Source organism: Megascapheus bottae, chromosome 1 (genome assembly GCF_031878675.1).
Source record: "Megascapheus bottae isolate mThoBot1 chromosome 1, mThoBot2.hap1, whole genome shotgun sequence".
NCBI classification, from domain to species: Eukaryota; Metazoa; Chordata; class Mammalia; order Rodentia; family Geomyidae; genus Megascapheus; species Megascapheus bottae.
The window spans coordinates 25,682,958-25,699,358 of record NC_143509.1 but is presented as its reverse complement, the minus strand read 5'-3'; the positions used below and the strand labels follow the sequence as shown (position 1 = coordinate 25,699,358).

Below are 16,401 nucleotides of genomic sequence, written 5' to 3'. Positions count from 1 at the left end.
GCCCAGGCCCTGAGTTTAAACTCCATGACTGGGGCAGAAAAAATGACCCCCAAGGCAGCAGGTCTGCCTGGGACACTCCCCCATTCCCAATTTACTGTTCTAGAAGGACTCCTCAAGGACAACTCTGGACAGTGGTCACAGGCCCTGCTCTGTTAAGAGCCAGATAGGTGGCCTGCCTGGAACACAAAGCCCTTTTGAGAGGGCTGCCTCCCACCTCTCCAGGCTCGCCGTGGGACACTATACTGTCCCCCAAGGTCACTCCCTCCTCTCCAAACATTTTGTCCACAATATAAATGGTGTTCCTGCGTAGACCCTCAGCATCACCATGCTGCATCTGCCTCTCACACAGTGGGCCCTGCTGCTGCTGACCATGGGGATTGTACTGGGGACTAAGATCACTGAAGAGGAGCCTACTACCAGCACTGGGAGCCTCCTGGGCCCCTTGTGTCTGGTGACTCTGAACAAGGCCAGCAGCAAGGGCAGAGACCCCTTGCAGGTGGTGGGGTCCTTGAGCACCTATGAGCACACCTTCTTAAAGGCTGTGCAGTCAGCCCACTGGGGACTCCTAGACCTGGCCACCTTTGGGGTCTGCAGCTCCAGTGACTCGCAAGCTACTCTGTCTGCCCTACAGCACCTGGGGTCCTGGCTGGGGAAACCTGGAGGGCAGCGATTGCAGGTCCTACACCTGACTGAAGGTATGTGAGGGGCCCAGGGCCTCCATTCACTCTGCCACTCAGAAAAAGACCTCCACGTGAGATGGAGTGCTGAAGAACCTCCACCAAGGCCCCGTGCCACCTGCGGCCCCTTCCAGTCACTGAGCTATGGGTCTCTGCCAAGGAAGCAGCGAGTTATCTCTGCTGTGTCTGGGAACTCCAGGTCCCTGGGCTGGCTCCCACAGAAGCTGCCAGGAACCAGGCTAGCAGATCCACAGCCCTGGAAGGCATGGGCCTGGAGCTCCAGAGCCAGTCAGCCAAAGGGTGAACAAAGAAACACCCATCCTGCTACTGTCAGCTATTACTGCTGCCAAGCTCACTTATTTCCTGGCCACAAGAAGGTAGCAGAGATGGGCCTCTGTCTCTTCAGGCAAAGTCCTCTGCCTTCTTGGTTCAGAGCAGTGGGATTGGACAGCTTTAGCCACACCAGGCTCTGGAATGCTCTGACTGGGGAGGGGCTCTCCCCACAGGTGGGCTTGGGGAGATGCTGGCCACTGGCTTATATTGTCCCTTTGTGCTGGCTGCAGTGACCTGGGAGCCTGCGCTGTCACTGAGATTCCAGGAGCCCTCACTTGGAGAAGCTAGTCCCATGGAGCAAGCACTGCTGGTGCTGTACCCTGGGCCTGGCCCCGAGGTCACTGTCACTGGGGCTGGGCTGCAGGGCATTCAGGTACTTGGGACTTCCCTGGGTGGCCAAGAGCCTTCTCATGCAGAGCAAGGGTTATAGAGTTTTGAAGGGTGGGAACAGTGACAGGATCGGGGCTGGGCATGACCATCCTCATCCAGTCTGGCTGAGCCCCCATTTCCACAGAGCTTCTGTCCCACCCAAGACACACGCTATCTGGTATTGGTTGTGAACCACCCAGCAGGGGCCTGGCATGGCCGAGGGCTCACCCTGACCCTTCGAACCCGTGGAAACGGTATGCTTGTGTAGAAAGGGAAGGGTCTGGGCAGCAGGTGGCTTGCTTGCAGCTTACTGATCCTGGGCCAACCCCATGCCCCCACTCCGCAGATGTCTCCATGAGCACTGCTCAGCTGCAGACCCTGCTGTTCGGCCGAGACACCCGCTGCTTTACACGGATGACCCCAGCCTTGCTCTTGATGCCCGGGCCTGCCCTGCTGCCTGCACACCGTCTGCTTGACATCGTGCCCTTTCCAGAGCAGCCCAGGTGTGGGAAGGCCCGGAGTACTAGTGAAAGAAATGTGGGCTGGAGGGCAGCACAGCTTACTCCTCCATCTCACAATGCCCGCTCCTGCTGTTCCAGGCTTTTCTCCAAGTCGAAGGAACTGCCTGTCAGCACCGATCCCTTCCTACAGACTCTCATGCGCCTGGTGCTTGCACTACGGGGATCCCCGGCCCAAGTCTGGCCACCTCGCCTGGCTCTGGACCCAGGAGCTTTAGCCAGCTTCCGGCAGGGCTGGCTTAACCTTTCCGACCCTGCAGCGCTGGAAAGCCTGCTCCACGGGGAGGAACCGCTGCTGGTGCTGCGCCCCCAAACTGCAACCACTAAAGGGGATCCTGAGCCGCTTCAGGGCCCCACCTCGGCGCCCTGGACCTCAGTCCTGGCACACCGGGTGGGTGGAGAGCTACAGGCAGCGGTTGCTGAGCTGCGCGGCCTCCCAGGGCTGCCTCCAGCTGCACCCCCACTGCTGGCGCGCTTGCTCGCGCTGTGCCCGGATGATCCCGGCCAATCCCGGGACCCGCTGCGTGCACTGCTCTTGCTCAAGGCGCTGCAAGGTTTGCGCGCAGAGTGGCGCAGGCGGGATCAGCGCGGGGCGGGGCGGGCGCAGCGGAGCGCAGGGGCCACAGCAACCGCTGTCACCACCGACGGGCCCTGCTCCTTGCGGGAGCTGAGCGTGGACCTGCGGGCTGAGCGCTCCGTGCTCATCCCGGAAACCTATCAAGCCAACAACTGCCAGGGTACTTGCGGCTGGCCTCAGTCCGACCGAAACCCACACTATGGAAACCATGTGGTGCTGCTGTTGAAGATGCAGGCCCGGGGGGCCACCTTGGCACGCCCACCCTGCTGCGTGCCCACGGCCTATGCGGGCAAGCTCCTCATCAGCCTGTCCGAGGAGCGCATCAGTGCGCACCACGTCCCTAACATGGTCGCCACGGAGTGTGGCTGCCGGTGACCTTCCAACCGCACGGTTCGAGACCAGGCATGCCCCCAGCCCAGTGAATACCCTTCTCATAGGTTTATTCAGACCTAAGCCTCCCCCTAATAAAGACCAGCAAGCACCTAGCTGGGATGTCTGTGTTGGTTCGCCCGAAGTCCTTAGGGATGGCCTATTGCCTTGTCTTCTCCAGGGCCAGGGCTCCATCCCTGCTGTAGATGCTTTACTGCTGGTTTTTCCTGCCAGCAGCTTTTCATCCCATCATTGATTGATGTCTGGGGTCCAGGCATAAAGGACTTAGCTAGGCAGGTTTTGATGGCTCACATCTGTAAGCCTAGCTAACTCAGGAGGCTGAGATTCAAAGTCAGTCGGGGCAGGAAAATGTATGAAACCTGTTTTGTTTTGTTTTGTTTTCCTTGTCCATTGTGGGCCTTAAACCCACAGAACCCCGGGTTCTGTCCCTGAGTTCTTCTGCTCAAAGCTAGTTCCTTGAGCCACAGTGCCACTTACCGCTTTTGAGTGGTTAAGTGGAGATAAGCCACCTGGTTCTGTGAGACTCTTATCTCCAATTACCCACCCAAAAGTTGCAAGTGTAGTTGTAGCTCAAGTGGTAGATCGGTAGCCTTGAGCAAAAAAAGAAACTCAGGGACAGCGCCTAAGCCCACCTGGCCAAAAAGAAAAAGAAAAGAGTTAGCAACACAGTACTTGGCAGCACTTTATTTTGCTGGAGAAAAATAAAAGTTGCAGGCGTCACAGAAAAATGTATTTTGTAGGAGCCACAGCAGTGTTCTGGGATTCAGGGTGGGGCCTCAGGCTCAGCCGCGCCCCTTACCCTTGCGGTGCTTCCGCTTGTCTTCCTCACCATGGTGGGGCTGGGAGGCCCAGGTGGGTCTCTTCCTGTGACTGGAGTCCGGAGTCCATGGCCGATGTCCTCCTTCCCCTGCTTCCCAGCGCCGGGGCAGCGCTTCTCGGGACTCCCTGGAGGCGCGTGGCCTCTCTTCCTTTCCAGGTTTCTCTTTGCGTGGCCTGTCTTCCTTTCCAGGTTTCTCTTTGCGTGGCTTCTCTTCCTTCCGTAGCTTCTCCTTCCTCTGTCGCTCTTCCTTCTCCACCTTTCGTGGCCTTTGGTGGCCCAGTGGCGTTTGCTCCTCCTCACTGAACTCCCCAAGCTCCAGGTTCTCTGCAGCCTGAGGAACCTCAGGTTTGTCCTCTACCTCCACCTGGGGCACGGCGGGCTGGGATTTGGGTGCAGATGGCTCTGGTGGCAGCGCTGGGGCTGCAGGCTTAGACTGTAACACAGACAGTGTAGGGGTCTGGGGTCAGGACCCACCTGCTCGAGGGTCTGGCTTCCTTCCCTCTGGATGAGCCCCCACTGCAATCCGTGCAAGGAAATGCTTACCGGTGGCCACACTGGCTTTTTGGGTGGCAAGCTGGGTGGGGCCCAGGGGTCCTGGGCTGGGGCCGGAACAGCAGCTTCTCCAACCACAGCGTCTGAGGAGGAGGGTGGGACAGTGGATTGAGGGATGGGAGGGAGAAACAGACCACGCTTGCAATGTCTCTCTCCAGGGAACAGATGAACCCTCCCCCAAGCCTGCACTGGCACCTGCCCTGCCTCCCCCATGGAGAGGGCCCCTTTCCCTCCTGGGCCAAACGCTGCTTTCCAGGAGTAGCCATTGTTGAGGATCTTCTGGAGGTGCTGGGCATACTCACGCCTCCAATCCTAGCTACTCAAGACACTGAGAGCTGAGGCTGGAAGCCGGTCTGGTCAGAAAAAGTTCCGGAGACTTAACTACAATTAGCCACCAGAAATCTAGAAGCAGCTAGGCTCTGAGTTCAAGCCAGAAGAAGGGGAAGGGAAAGGGAGAGGAGGAGGAAGAGGAGGAAGAGGAGGAGGAGGAGGAGGAGGAGGAGGAGGAGGAGGAGGAGGAGGAGGCGCTCAGACCTCCCCCGAATCGTGTGTCTAAGGGTCTTTCCTGAAGCAGAGGATATACACTGCTAACCCCACCCCATCTCAGCTCACCTCGGCACAGCTGGAAAGCTGAACCCAACAGAGCCACCAGTGAGGCCAGAACCAGAGCCTTGTTGAGTGACAGATCTCGCCAGGGTAGTTCCTCACTCAGGGCTGGGGGTGGTGGTGGTGGCTGCAAGGGTGGCGTAGTCTGTGATTTCTTGCGTGCAGAGCCACTGCGAGGGGCTGCAAGACAAAGTGTGAACTACTCACTGGTCCCCAAAGTGCTCTCTTCCCAAGTGCAGGGAGCAACAGGTGACCTACAACTTTGCATCCATTGGCCCCATCTGTCTGTGGCTGGGGCCCAGTGAACAAAGCCTGGTGCAGCATCAGGAGATGCCCGCATGCGTGGCATGGTGGTTGGTATAATCAGTAATCACTATATGTTACACCTAGAGTTACTCAGCCACGATCCTTCTCCATCTTGTCCCTAAACCCCTCAACTTCAAGGACCCAACCCCAGGCTGCTCTCCCCAGCCTCACCCCCATCTGAGTCATGCCAGCTATAAACTCACTTGCTCCAGTTTTCATTGTCTCCTTTCCTGGTCCTGGGCCCCCACCAGTTACAGACTCCTTTTCCATCTTTTTGGGCCTGGCATCCATACCACCAGCTGTAGCCAGCTCCTGAGGTTCCTATAGGGAGTCCAGAGTCTTTGTTCTGAGCCAATTCAGCCCCTTCTTTGGGATGCAGAATGCCCCTCTCCCTCCTTCAATAATCTTCCTCCCCAACTCCAAGAATCCCAGCTACTCACATGGGGCCAGTTGCTGGAGTCTGCCAGCCTGGCTGACACTATTGATGAGAAAAGAGACAAGGGTCAAGATTATGGGCTAGAGTCAGGTACTGATGGCTTCTGCCTCCTAGCTATTCAGAAGGCTGAGATCTGAGGATCCAGGTTTGAAGCTATCTGGGCAGAAAAGTCTGTGAGACCCTTACTGACAATTAACCATCAAAATGTCAGAAGTGATGGCTCAAGTGGTAGAGTGCCAGCCTTCAGCAAAAAAAAAAAACAAAAAAAAACAAAACTAAAGGATAGAGGCCAGGCCCTGGGTTCAAGCCCCAGAACTGGCATGAGAAAGAAAGAAAGAAAGAAAGAAAGAAAGAAAGAGAGAGAGAGAGAGAGAGAGAGAGAGAGAGAGAGAGAGAGAGAGAGAGAGAGAGAGAAAGAAAGAAAGAAAGAAACAAAGAAAGAAAGAAAGAAAGAGGGGCTGGGAGTGTGGCCTAGTGGTAGAATGCTTGTCTAGCATTCTTGAAACCCTAGGTTCGATTCCTCCATACCACATACACACAAAAAATAGCCAGGGTCTGAGAGTTTGGCCTAGTGGTAGAGTGCCTGCCTAGCAAGCACGAAGACCTGGGTTCAATTACTCAGTACCACATATATAGACAAAGCCAGAAATGGTGTTGTGGCTCAAGTGGTAGAGCTCTAGCCTTGAGAAAGTCCAAGGACAGTGCTCAGGCCCTGAGCTCAAGCCCAGGACTGGCAAAAAAAGAAAAAAAAGCAGAAGCGTTACTGTGCCTCAAGTGGTAGAGTACTAGCCTTGAGAAAGCTCAAGGATGATGCCCAGGCCCTGGGTTTGGACTAGCAGGGAAAAAAAAAAAAAACCAAACCAGTCTTGCCTTGTCTACCCTGCCTGTGCTAAGCAAATAATAGTATGCCTGCTTATTTTATTTTGTTAGTTTTTTTTTTTTAATAGTGCTAGCTCTGGGGCTTGAACTAAGGGCCTGGGCAATGCTCCTTAGCTTTTTCGCTCAAAGCTGGCACTCTACCACTTGAACCACACTTTGACTTACAGCTTTTTGGAGATTAGTCTCACAGACTTTCCTGCCAGAGCTGGCTTCATAGTCAGCTCTTAGATCTTAGCTTTCTAAGTAGCTAGGATTGCAGGTATGAGCCATTAATTAGCACCTGACATAGTATGGTTGTCGTTATTTATTTATTATTATTATTATTATTATTATTATTATTATTGGTTAAATGGAGATAAGAGTCTCACAGTGTTTAGTGCCCAGGCTGGCTTTGAACCTCGATCCTCAGATCTCAGCCTCCTGAGTAGCTAGGATTACAGGTATGAGCCACCACGCCCGGCTTGGTTTGATTATTTTAAAGAGGAGAAAGGAAGCTGGGTATTGGTGGCTCACACCTGTAATCCTGGCTACTCAGGAGGCTGAGATCTGAGGATAGTGGTTCAAAGCCAACCCCGGTAGGAAAGTCTTTGAGATTCTTATCTCTAATTAATTACCAAAAAGTCCAAAGTGATATCTTGGAGCAGTAAAAAACTAAAAAGCTCAGGGACAAAGTTCAAGCCCCATGACCAGCACAGAATAAGTAAGTAAAATCTCTGTACATCACAATAAAAATTAGAATAATAGAAAAAAACGAATGAAAAAGATGAGAAAAGAGATGAAGCTCAGAGACAGCTTTGCGCAAAGAGCCCATCACTTGAGTGGTAGGCGGGAACTCAAGCATGGATCTCAACAGCTGCCTCCTGGGCTATGGACAGACCACTGAGGGATCCTGGACTGGAAACCAAGAGCAATTTAGCCAGTGTGGGACTAGTACCTGGGGCTAAGCCATAGAACTCAACAGAAGGATCAAGGTACCTCGAGCCTTGTTTTCTCGTGGCCGGCTTGGGCAAGGCTCCAACAATGCGGAGAGGTTGTCGCTGACCAGACAGCTGCCCAGTCCTCCATCCAAATCCTCCAAAGCTCTGGTTGTCATGGAGACTGGAGCAGCCGTGGATCCAGATGTGGCTGGGAGAGGATGCAAAAATGGGTTCGTGTGTGTGTGTGTGTGTGTGTGTGTGTGTGTATTGTTACTAGGGCTTGAATTCAGAGCCTTGTCACTGTCCCTCAGCTCTTTCACTCAAGGCTCGTGCTCTATGTGAGTCATAGCTCCACTTAAGGCTTTTCTGGTGGTTAATTGGAGATAAAAGTCTCATGGATTTTCCTGCCTGCCCAAGCTGGCTTCAAATCATAATATTCATCTCTCAGCCTCCCGAGGCACTAAGATTATAGGCATGAGCCTTTAGTGACCGGCCAAAAAGGAATTCTTGCCCTGTAATACTTGGGTGTGACTCCTGGGCTCTGGGCAGGAATCAAACAGTTCCTTTCCCTTACCTAGAAGCTTCCACTGGTCCCTTTCTCTGTCCTGTGACCTTCATTTGGCATATTCAGGCAAGGTCCTATGCCTCCCTCCTACCTCCCCCAATGCCTGCTTTGGGCCCCTTCCCTATTATATTACAGCCCATCCTCTAGCCCTCCAGCAACCCTAAATGAAGCAGGGAAGGCTGTTTGTGGCTCAGAGAGGCCTGGGATCCACCCACGGTCACACAGCAATGAGTCAGAACCCCAGGCCCTAGGGCCAGCTCGTGTTCCCTGAGACAAGGGACTATTTTTATCTGGTGTCCAAGGCCAGCAGGACAGAACAGCTTGTGGCCCAACCCCTCCCTGTCTTAGCTGTCATGGTGGTTTCCCACCAGACCATCCTCACCCATTAACCCTGGCATCAGCCCCCCCCCCCAACTCCGTGAAGCTGGGGGGGCCAAAGTCACAGCAGCAACCACTAGCCTGGCCCTGGCTAAAAGGATTGACAGAGAAGGGGGGAGGGTCTTGGGTTCTTCTCACCCCAATACTAGGTTTCCCGTTCCTCTCACCACTCCTGTTCCCACGGTGCCAATAGGGAAACTGAGGCTGGAGATATAGTCCTTGGTCAAGCTTGCCAAGCTGGAAGTCAGACCCAAAGCCTTGCGTTTTACTTTTTTAGGCTCTCTATGATGCCAGCTACTGGCCTTCATGTGTCCCCATCCTTGAGAGGAAAGGCCACCCTCCCCTAGGTTTCTGAAACCATAGAGGGGTGAGTGGGGGAGGGCATCAACAAACAGGGAGACAGGAATCTGGGCCCATAAGTGTCAGGGATTGGCAGCCACGGGCGTTTGGAACCATAGTGGACCCTGAAGATACCCTCCCCAAGACCCTGGACACCCAACCTCCGCTTAGGTCTTTTCCAGTCCCCTCTTACCCCTCAGCCTCCGCGCTGGCGTGCAGGATGGAGAATGGGAGGGTAGCCTGAGACAGACAACAACAGGTGGCTGGGCACAGCTGAGGGGCCAATCACTGAGGGCTGGTTGAACCAGAGGGAGGGGTTGGCAGGAGGTCACTCTCCCCTACCACTGGAGCAGGACAGGGAGCTGACCAAGAAGTGACCCTCCCCCCCTTCTCCAATTGCAGGAGTGTCCAAGGGGACACTGCCTCTGCGCCTGGTAAAGCAGTACCATAGGATTCCCTCTGCTCTTTGTGATTTGATTAGCTCTGTGTGTGTGTGTGTGTGTGTGTGTGTGTGTGTGTGTGTGTGTGTGTGTGTGTGTGTGTGTACACAGGCTTGAACTCTGGGCTTGGGTGCTGTCCTTTAGCTTTAGTGATAATCTAGTGTGGATGGGACACACCATTGGTGGACATTTGAGTGGATCTTTGGTCTGCTGACTTGTGCTGCCCAGGCTCTGAGTGGAAACCCCAGGACTGGCACACACACACACACACACACACACACACACACACACACACAACACACACACACACACGGAGAAAAAAAAAGAATCTCAGCTGTGTGCCAGTTTCTCATGTCTATAACACTGGTTACTTAGGAGTCTGAAATTTGAGGATCCAAGTTTCAACCCTAGGCAGGAAAATCCATGAGATTTTTTATCTTCAAATAACCTAGCGAAGAGCTGGATGCTGGGCTGTGTCTCAAGTGGTAAAGTCTAAGCAGAAAAGCCCAATGACAATGCTCAGACCCTGAGTTCAAACTCCCCAGGATTAGCAAAAAACAAAAAACAAAACCCAAAAAACAAAAAACTTATGAATTTCCAGGGCTGGTTTTGAATCATCATCCTCTGATGTCAGTGTCATGAGTAATTGGGATTACAGATATGAGCCACTGGGATGTGGCTCTTGGCACGTTTTTGTTTTCTGGCTGTCCTAGTGTGTGGGAAGCACTGTTTTCTCCTGCAGTCTCTTTCATTTCCCTGGTTTGTAACACCTTCCATTCTGGTGGGTCTCCTTCCTCTCACAGCCTTTTCTGGAAGGCAGAGCGCTTCTGTGCCCTTCTCATAGCTGGGGTGATGTCTGACCACCAGATCAGGCTTATTGATTAAGGTGTTAACTTTTCCCCCAGGCCAGCCTCAAGTTGGGACTCTCCCTCATCTCCTGCCTCTCCCAAGTATCTGGGATTGCAGATATATATACCATTACACCTAGCCTACTAACGTGTGTGTGTGTGTGTGTGTGTGTGTGTGTGTGTGTGTGTGTGTGTGTGTATTTTGGGCTTCAAAGCCAGGATCTGGGCACTGTCCTTGAGCGTTTGTGATCTCAGGTTAGCACTCTACTTCTGGCTTGTGGTGGTTAAGTGCAGATAAAAGTCTTCTGGATTTTCCTTCCCAGTTTTTTATTATTATTATTATTTATTTTTTTGTCAGTCGTGGGGCTTGAACTCTGGGTTTGCTGCCATTCCTGAGCTCTTCAGCTCAAGGCTAGTGAGCTACAGCACTGGTTTTCTGGTGGTTAGTTGGAGATGAGTCTTACCAACTTTTATGCTTGGGCTGGCTTTGAACCCCAATCCTCAGATCTCAGCTTCCTGAGTGGCTAGGATGGTAGGTGTGAGCCACTGACGTCTGTCTTCCCCAGGCTATCTTTGAATCAAGAACCTCAGCTCTCAGTCTCTCGAGTAACAAGGATTATAGTCATGAGCCAGGGGCTCCTGCCACTAATTTTATTTTATTTATTGTTTTACTGTTTTGGGTATAAACTCTGGGTTTTGCATGCGAGATGAGTGCTTGCTGTGTATCACGACACCACATACAACAGATAGAAATACAAGTCATTTTTGTCCACAGTGAGCAGTGCCTAAGAGATAATGGGCCCTTGAAATGATAATAAAGCTAAAAATTTCCTCTTATCTATTTTTTTCTTTTCATTGTTGTTGTTTGGTTTTGTGGTGCTGGATATGAACATAGAGTCTTGTGCATGCCAGAAAAGTGCTCTACCACTGAGTTGCACTCCTCCGCTACCATAAATTTCTTCCTATTCATGCTTGAGTAATATTCCAGAGTGTGGGTGGAAATTCCTGACTTCAATAATCTGGGATACCTACTTATGACTGGAATTTCTAGACTCCATGGAATCCTTCTTTTCTTCCTTTCCTCCCTCCCCTCCCTCCCTCCCTCCCTCCTTCCTTCTTCCCAGGCTTAAACTCAGGACTTTGTGATTTCACTTGGCTTTCTCACTCGAGGCTGACACTTTGCCACTTGAGCTGCACTGCCACTTCTGGCTTTTTTTCTGCTTAACTGAAGATAAAGATTTCTCAGATTTATCTACTGGGGCTGATAACCAGAATCCTCAAGTGTTAGCCTCCTGAGTAGCCCGGGTTACAGGTAGGAGCCCTCAATTTAGAAAGTACAATGTATAAAGATGAGGAGGAGCTGATGGTTCAACTCTAGCTACTCAGGAGGATTGAGAATTGAGATTCAAAACAGCCCAGGCAGAAAAGTCCATGTGACTATTTTTTTTTGAACTCAGGGCCTGAGCACTGTCCTTGGACTTTCTCAAGGCTAGAGCTCTACCACTTGAGCCACTGCACCACTTCTGGCTTTTTCTATGTATGTGGTACTGAGTAATTGAACCCAGGGTTCCATGTATGCTAGGCAGGCACTGTACCACGAAGCTAAACTCCTGGCCCTCCATGAGACTTTTATATCCAATTAACTACCAAAAAGCTGAAAGTGGTGTGGTGTAACTGAAGTGGTAGTGTGCTAGCCTTTAATTTAAAACAAAAAACAAAAAACCCAACAACTCAGGGACAGTGCCCAGACCTTGAATTCAAGCTCCAGACAAAGAGAACTCTCTCTCTCTCTCTCTCTCTCTCTCTCTCTCTCTCTCTCTCTCTCTCTCTCTCTCTCTCTCTCTCTCCCTCCTTCCCCCCTCCCTCTGTGTGTGTGTGTGTGTGTGTGTGTGTGTGTTACCAAGGGCTCAGTGCATGCTAGGCAAACACTCTACCAGTAGGTTTTGCTCCTGGCCCCAAGGCTTCCTCCACCCCTCCCCGGGTCTTCTACCTCTTTGTACAAACCTTGGAAAGACTGCAAAATTCAAATCTGAGAACTTGGTAATACAAGCATGAGGCAGCACTGTGCTGAGACGGGCCTGCTCATCGTGGTGGAGCTCTCTTCTTAGCCTTGTGACTAGCTTACCAGCAGAATTTGGGGCCACACACTGTATCAGCCTCAGCAGACATGGCTGTTTACACTGCTCCTGGCAGCTGCTGGCTGTGCCTGCCTTGTTGGCCTCTGGTATTTTCTTCCATGTGGTTTGTGCCAAAACATTTAGGCTTTACTACAGACATGGCCAGGCTTGAAAACCATGGGATGGAGTACTGACAAAGTCTTTTTATACTTCTCCCTCCCCCAATCTCTCTCTCTGTCTCTCTCTCCCCACTCTTCCTTCCCTCTCCCTCCTTCCCCCTACCCCCTCTTCTTTCTCTCCTTCCTCATCCCTCTCTTTCTTTTTCCCCTTCCTCCTTCTCTTCCCTCCCTTCTCTTCTCTCTCCCCTCCTTCCCTCTTCCTCCTTCTCCTCCTTCCCCTCCCCCTCTCTTCTCTACTCTTTCTTTCTTTCGTCCATTCGTTCTTTCTTATTTTCTTTCTGCCAGTCCTGGGACTTTGAACTCAGGGCCTAGGTACTGTCCCTGAGCTTATTTTGCTCAAGGCTAGTACTCTATCACTTGAGCCATAGGCGCCACTTCCAGCTTTTTCTGTTTATGTGGACCTGAAGAATTGAACCCAGGGTTTCAAGAATGTATGCCAGGCAAGCACTCTACCATTAAGCCACATTCCCAGGTTTCTCCCTTTCTTTCTCCCTTTCTTTCTTTCTTTCTTTCTTTCTTTCTTTCTTTCTTTCTTTCTTCCTTCCTTCCTTCCTTCCTTCCTTCCTTCCTTTCCTTCCTTTCTTCCTTCCTTCCTTCCTTCCTTCCTTCCTTCCTTCCTTCCTTCCTTCTTTCCTTCCTTCTTTCTTGGTGTTGTCCCTGAGCTCTTCAATTCAACACTAATGCTCTACCTCTTGAGCCACAGTGCCACTTCCGGTTTTCTGGAGGGTTTTAAATTGGAGCTAAGAGTCTCTTGAACTTTTATATCCAGGTTGACTTTGAACCGTGATCATCAGATAGCCTCCTGAGTAGCTAGGATTACAGGTGTGAGCCACTGGCACCAAGATTTCTCAGGTCTCTTTCCCTCCCTCCCTTCCTCCTTGTCTTTTGTACTTATCCTGGGGCTTGAACTCAGGGTCTGGGCACTATCCCTGAGCTTTGTTATTTATTTATTTATTTATTCTTAATTTTTTTTAGTGTAATTAGTAAAAGGGTTACATGATATTTGCCAGATAGAAGGTGCATTAATTCACATACATTGATACCCTTTCACATGTCTTGGTACACATTTCCCTCCCTCCCTATTTATTTATTTTTCATATATTTTTATTGTAATTAAAAGAAGGGTTACATTATATTTGCCATGTAGGAGGTTCATTAATTCACATACACTGATACCCTTTCTCATGTCTTGGTCCCCAATTCCCTCCCTCCACACCCGCCCCTCATCTGTGTTTTCCTCCCTTCTCTATCTGACTTAAAATAATTTCCCTCCCCCCTCCCTCACCCCTCATCTTGTTTTGTTATTTATTTTTATTTATTTTTTGCCAGTCCTAGGGCTTGAATTCAGGGCCTAAGCACTGTCCTTGCGCTTTCTCAAGCCTAGAACTCTACCACTTGAGCCATAGCACCACTTCCAGCTTTTTCTATGTGTGTGGTACTGAGGAATTGAGCCCAGGTCTTTGTGCTTGCTAGGCAGGCACTCTATCACTAGGCCAAACTCCTGGCCCCACCAGAGCTTTTGTCTATCATGGGTAGTACTCTACCATCGGAGCCACAGCTCTATTTGCAGATTTTTGGTGGTTAACTGGAGATAAATGTCTCATGGACTTTCTTGCCAGGGCTAGCTTTGAACTCTGAGCCTTCAATCTCAGCCTTCTCAGTGGCACTTGGCTTTGTTTTTAGCTAATAAAAAATGTTTTTTGCCTTTACCACTATGACATAGACATATGTATACATACTGTGTGTGTGTGTGCGTGCGTGCGCGCGTGCGCGCGCATTTTTTTGAATACTGGAGTTTGAACTAGTACTGGGGCTTCAATCTTGTTAGGCAGGCTCTGGAACACCTAAGCCACACCCTCAACCCTTTTCCAGTTTATTTTTCAGATAGGGGGTGTTTGCTATGCGCCACAGCACCATACGCAAAAACCAGAAAACGCAAACATCCATGCAGCCACAGGATGTATTAGTATTTTTGTCAACAGTGAGCAGTGGCTAGGAGAGGTGGTCCCTTGAGAGGCTAGTGGAGGTGGACATCTCCTCTGCTCTAAGAAAGTGACTGCCCAATCACTGCCTCTTGTACAGCTAGAATGAACTACCTAACCAAACTTCAAAACATTTTTTTTTTTGTGGGGCCGGGAGTTTGGCCTAGTGGTAGAGTGCTTGCCTAGCATTCAGGACACCATGGGTACGATTCCTCAGTACCACATACACTGAAAAAAGCCAGAAGTGGTGCTGTGGCTCAAGTGGTAGAGCGCTGGCCTTGAGGAAAGCCTAGGGATAGTGCTCAGGCCCTGAGTTCCAGCCCCAGGACTGACAACAACAAAAAAAGTTTGTTTGTGTGTCTAGGTGCTGTGCCTGATGTTTTTTTTTGTTTTCAACTTTTTGCTCAAGACTAGAGCTCTACAGACTTTCCTGTTTAGGCTGGCTTTGAACTTGGATACTCACATCTCAGCCTCCTGGGTTGCTAGAATTACAGCCATGGCTTCTGTCTGTGCCTCACATGGCTTCTGTCTGTGCCTTGTGAGTATCATGGGCCTGGATGATCCAAGATGATCACTGCTTAGAGTCTTTCGATTGATTCCGTCATCATGATCCTCTCTGCCATGGAAGATGACATATTCACGAATGCAGACTTTTTTATTATTATTTAGAGAATACTTTATTAGTTCCTGTAATCAAACCCACATAGATAAGACCTTACATATTAAATACAGTGTGTTTACCCCTGTACAAATGAAAAAAAAGTTTAATGTTTCTAGACCAATATGACTATTAATTTCTGTACAATGCCAACTCAACATGGTAAACTAGGATACTTTTTTCCAAAGTTGACAGCACAGCTAAAGTTTCAAAAAATTCAAATTATATATGTATATATATATTTATATTTATATAAAAAGATCAATAATAGCGGTATATTATGCATCAATATAGACTTTTTTTTTTGCCAGTCCTGGGGTTTGAGCTCAGGCCTGAGCACTGTTCTTTCTTTCTTTCTTTCTTTTTTTTTTGGTAGATCATGGGGTTTGAACTATGTCCCTGAGCTCAAAGCTTCTACCCCATGAGCCACAGCCTTACTTCCTGTTTTCTGGTGATTAATTGAAGAAAAGAGTCTAATGGTCTTCAGTGCCTGGGCTGGCTTTGAATTGAGATCCTCAGATCTCAGCCTCCTGAGTAGCTAGGATTACAGGTGTGAGCCACCTCACCTGGCTGTCCTTCATCATTGCCAAGACTAGCACTCAAAAAAAAAAAATGATTCAACTGGCCAGGAGTTTGGCCTAGTGGTAGTGTGCTTGCCTAACATGTAGGAAGACCAGGGTTTGATTCCTCCGTACCATATTCATAGGAAAAAACTCTGGAAATGGTCCTGTGGCTCAAGTAGTAGAGCTCTAGCTTTGAGAAAGCCCAAGAACAGTGCTCAGGTCTAGAGTTTAAGCCCCAGGACTAGCAAAAAAAAAAAAAAAAAAAGACTTGCTCTGCACTCTCCCACAGCACCACTTCTGGCTTTTTCTGTGTATATGATAGTGAGAAATCAAACCCAGGGCTTCGTGCATGCGAGGTAAGCACTCTACCACTAGGCCATGCTCCTGGCCTGAATATAGTCTTTTTTGAATGGTGTTATTCCTCCAATCACACTCTTTTATTCCGTGTGTGTGTGTGTGTGTGTGTGTGTGTGTGTGTGTGTGTGTGTGCGCCAGACCTTGGGCGGGAACTTAACCTACATATTGTCCCTGAGATTCTTTGACTCAAGGCTAGTGCTCTACCACTTCTGATGTTTTTGTAAATTGAAGGTAAGAATCTCAGAGGCATTCCTTTGAACTGTAATCCTCACATGTCAGCCTCCAGAATAGCTAGGATTATAGGTGTGTGCCACTGGCGCAGGTCAGTGAATCCTTTTGAAAATCAGAGGGAGATATTATCTCCTTTGGACATCTGGCCATTCTGCTTTAGGGGCAATGAGTGTGTGTGTGTGTGTGTGTGTGTGTGTGTGTGTGTGTGTGTGTGTACTCAGAGCCTTTCAGCAGGTATCTTCATATCCATGTCTTTGTCCTTTCTCAACATATAACCATCTCCACCTCCAGGAAAACCTCTATAATAAGCTTGGGTTTGCCCGGCCTGGTGGTTTACTCCTGCAATCCCAGTTACTCAGGAGGC

The 16,401-nt window shown here is 50.1% G+C and overlaps 2 protein-coding genes across 2 annotated transcripts; one reads left to right on the top strand and one right to left on the bottom strand.

Annotated features, from left to right (window-relative positions):
* The first annotated feature begins 259 nt into the window (after nucleotides 1-259).
* Amh (anti-Mullerian hormone) lies at nucleotides 260-2,944 on the top strand. The gene is made up of 5 exons (XM_090326721.1): nucleotides 260-695; nucleotides 1,241-1,383; nucleotides 1,525-1,633; nucleotides 1,726-1,882; nucleotides 1,979-2,944. The coding sequence occupies exons 1-5, from the start codon at nucleotides 326-328 to the stop codon at nucleotides 2,847-2,849; spliced, it is 1,650 nt and encodes a 549-aa protein (XP_090182847.1). The 5' UTR covers nucleotides 260-325; the 3' UTR covers nucleotides 2,850-2,944.
* Nucleotides 2,945-3,641: 697 nt separating this feature from the next.
* On the bottom strand, nucleotides 3,642-7,556 carry Jsrp1 (junctional sarcoplasmic reticulum protein 1). The gene is made up of 6 exons (XM_090338801.1): nucleotides 7,439-7,556; nucleotides 5,589-5,626; nucleotides 5,352-5,469; nucleotides 4,849-5,022; nucleotides 4,236-4,319; nucleotides 3,642-4,125 (listed from the first exon to the last, which is right to left on the bottom strand). The coding sequence occupies exons 1-6, from the start codon at nucleotides 7,554-7,556 to the stop codon at nucleotides 3,647-3,649; spliced, it is 1,011 nt and encodes a 336-aa protein (XP_090194927.1). The 3' UTR covers nucleotides 3,642-3,646.
* Between the last annotated feature and the right edge of the window lie 8,845 nt (nucleotides 7,557-16,401).

Excerpts from the sequence above, each read along its gene's own strand:
- Amh (XM_090326721.1), top strand. The coding sequence starts at position 326 with ATGCTGCATCTGCCTCTCACACAGTGGGCCCTGCTGCTGCTGACCATG. Across the intron at positions 1,384-1,524 it reads CTGGGCTGCAGGGCATTCAG|AGCTTCTGTCCCACCCAAGA; the intron begins GTACTTGGGACT and ends CCATTTCCACAG. Across the intron at positions 1,883-1,978 it reads CCCTTTCCAGAGCAGCCCAG|GCTTTTCTCCAAGTCGAAGG; the intron begins GTGTGGGAAGGC and ends CTGCTGTTCCAG.
- Jsrp1 (XM_090338801.1), bottom strand. The coding sequence starts at position 7,556 with ATGACAACCAGAGCTTTGGAGGATTTGGATGGAGGACTGGGCAGCTGT. Across the intron at positions 4,320-4,848 it reads AGCTTTCCAGCTGTGCCGAG|ACGCTGTGGTTGGAGAAGCT; the intron begins GTGAGCTGAGAT and ends CCTCCTCCTCAG. Across the intron at positions 4,126-4,235 it reads GCCACCCAAAAAGCCAGTGT|TGTTACAGTCTAAGCCTGCA; the intron begins GGCCACCGGTAA and ends CTACACTGTCTG.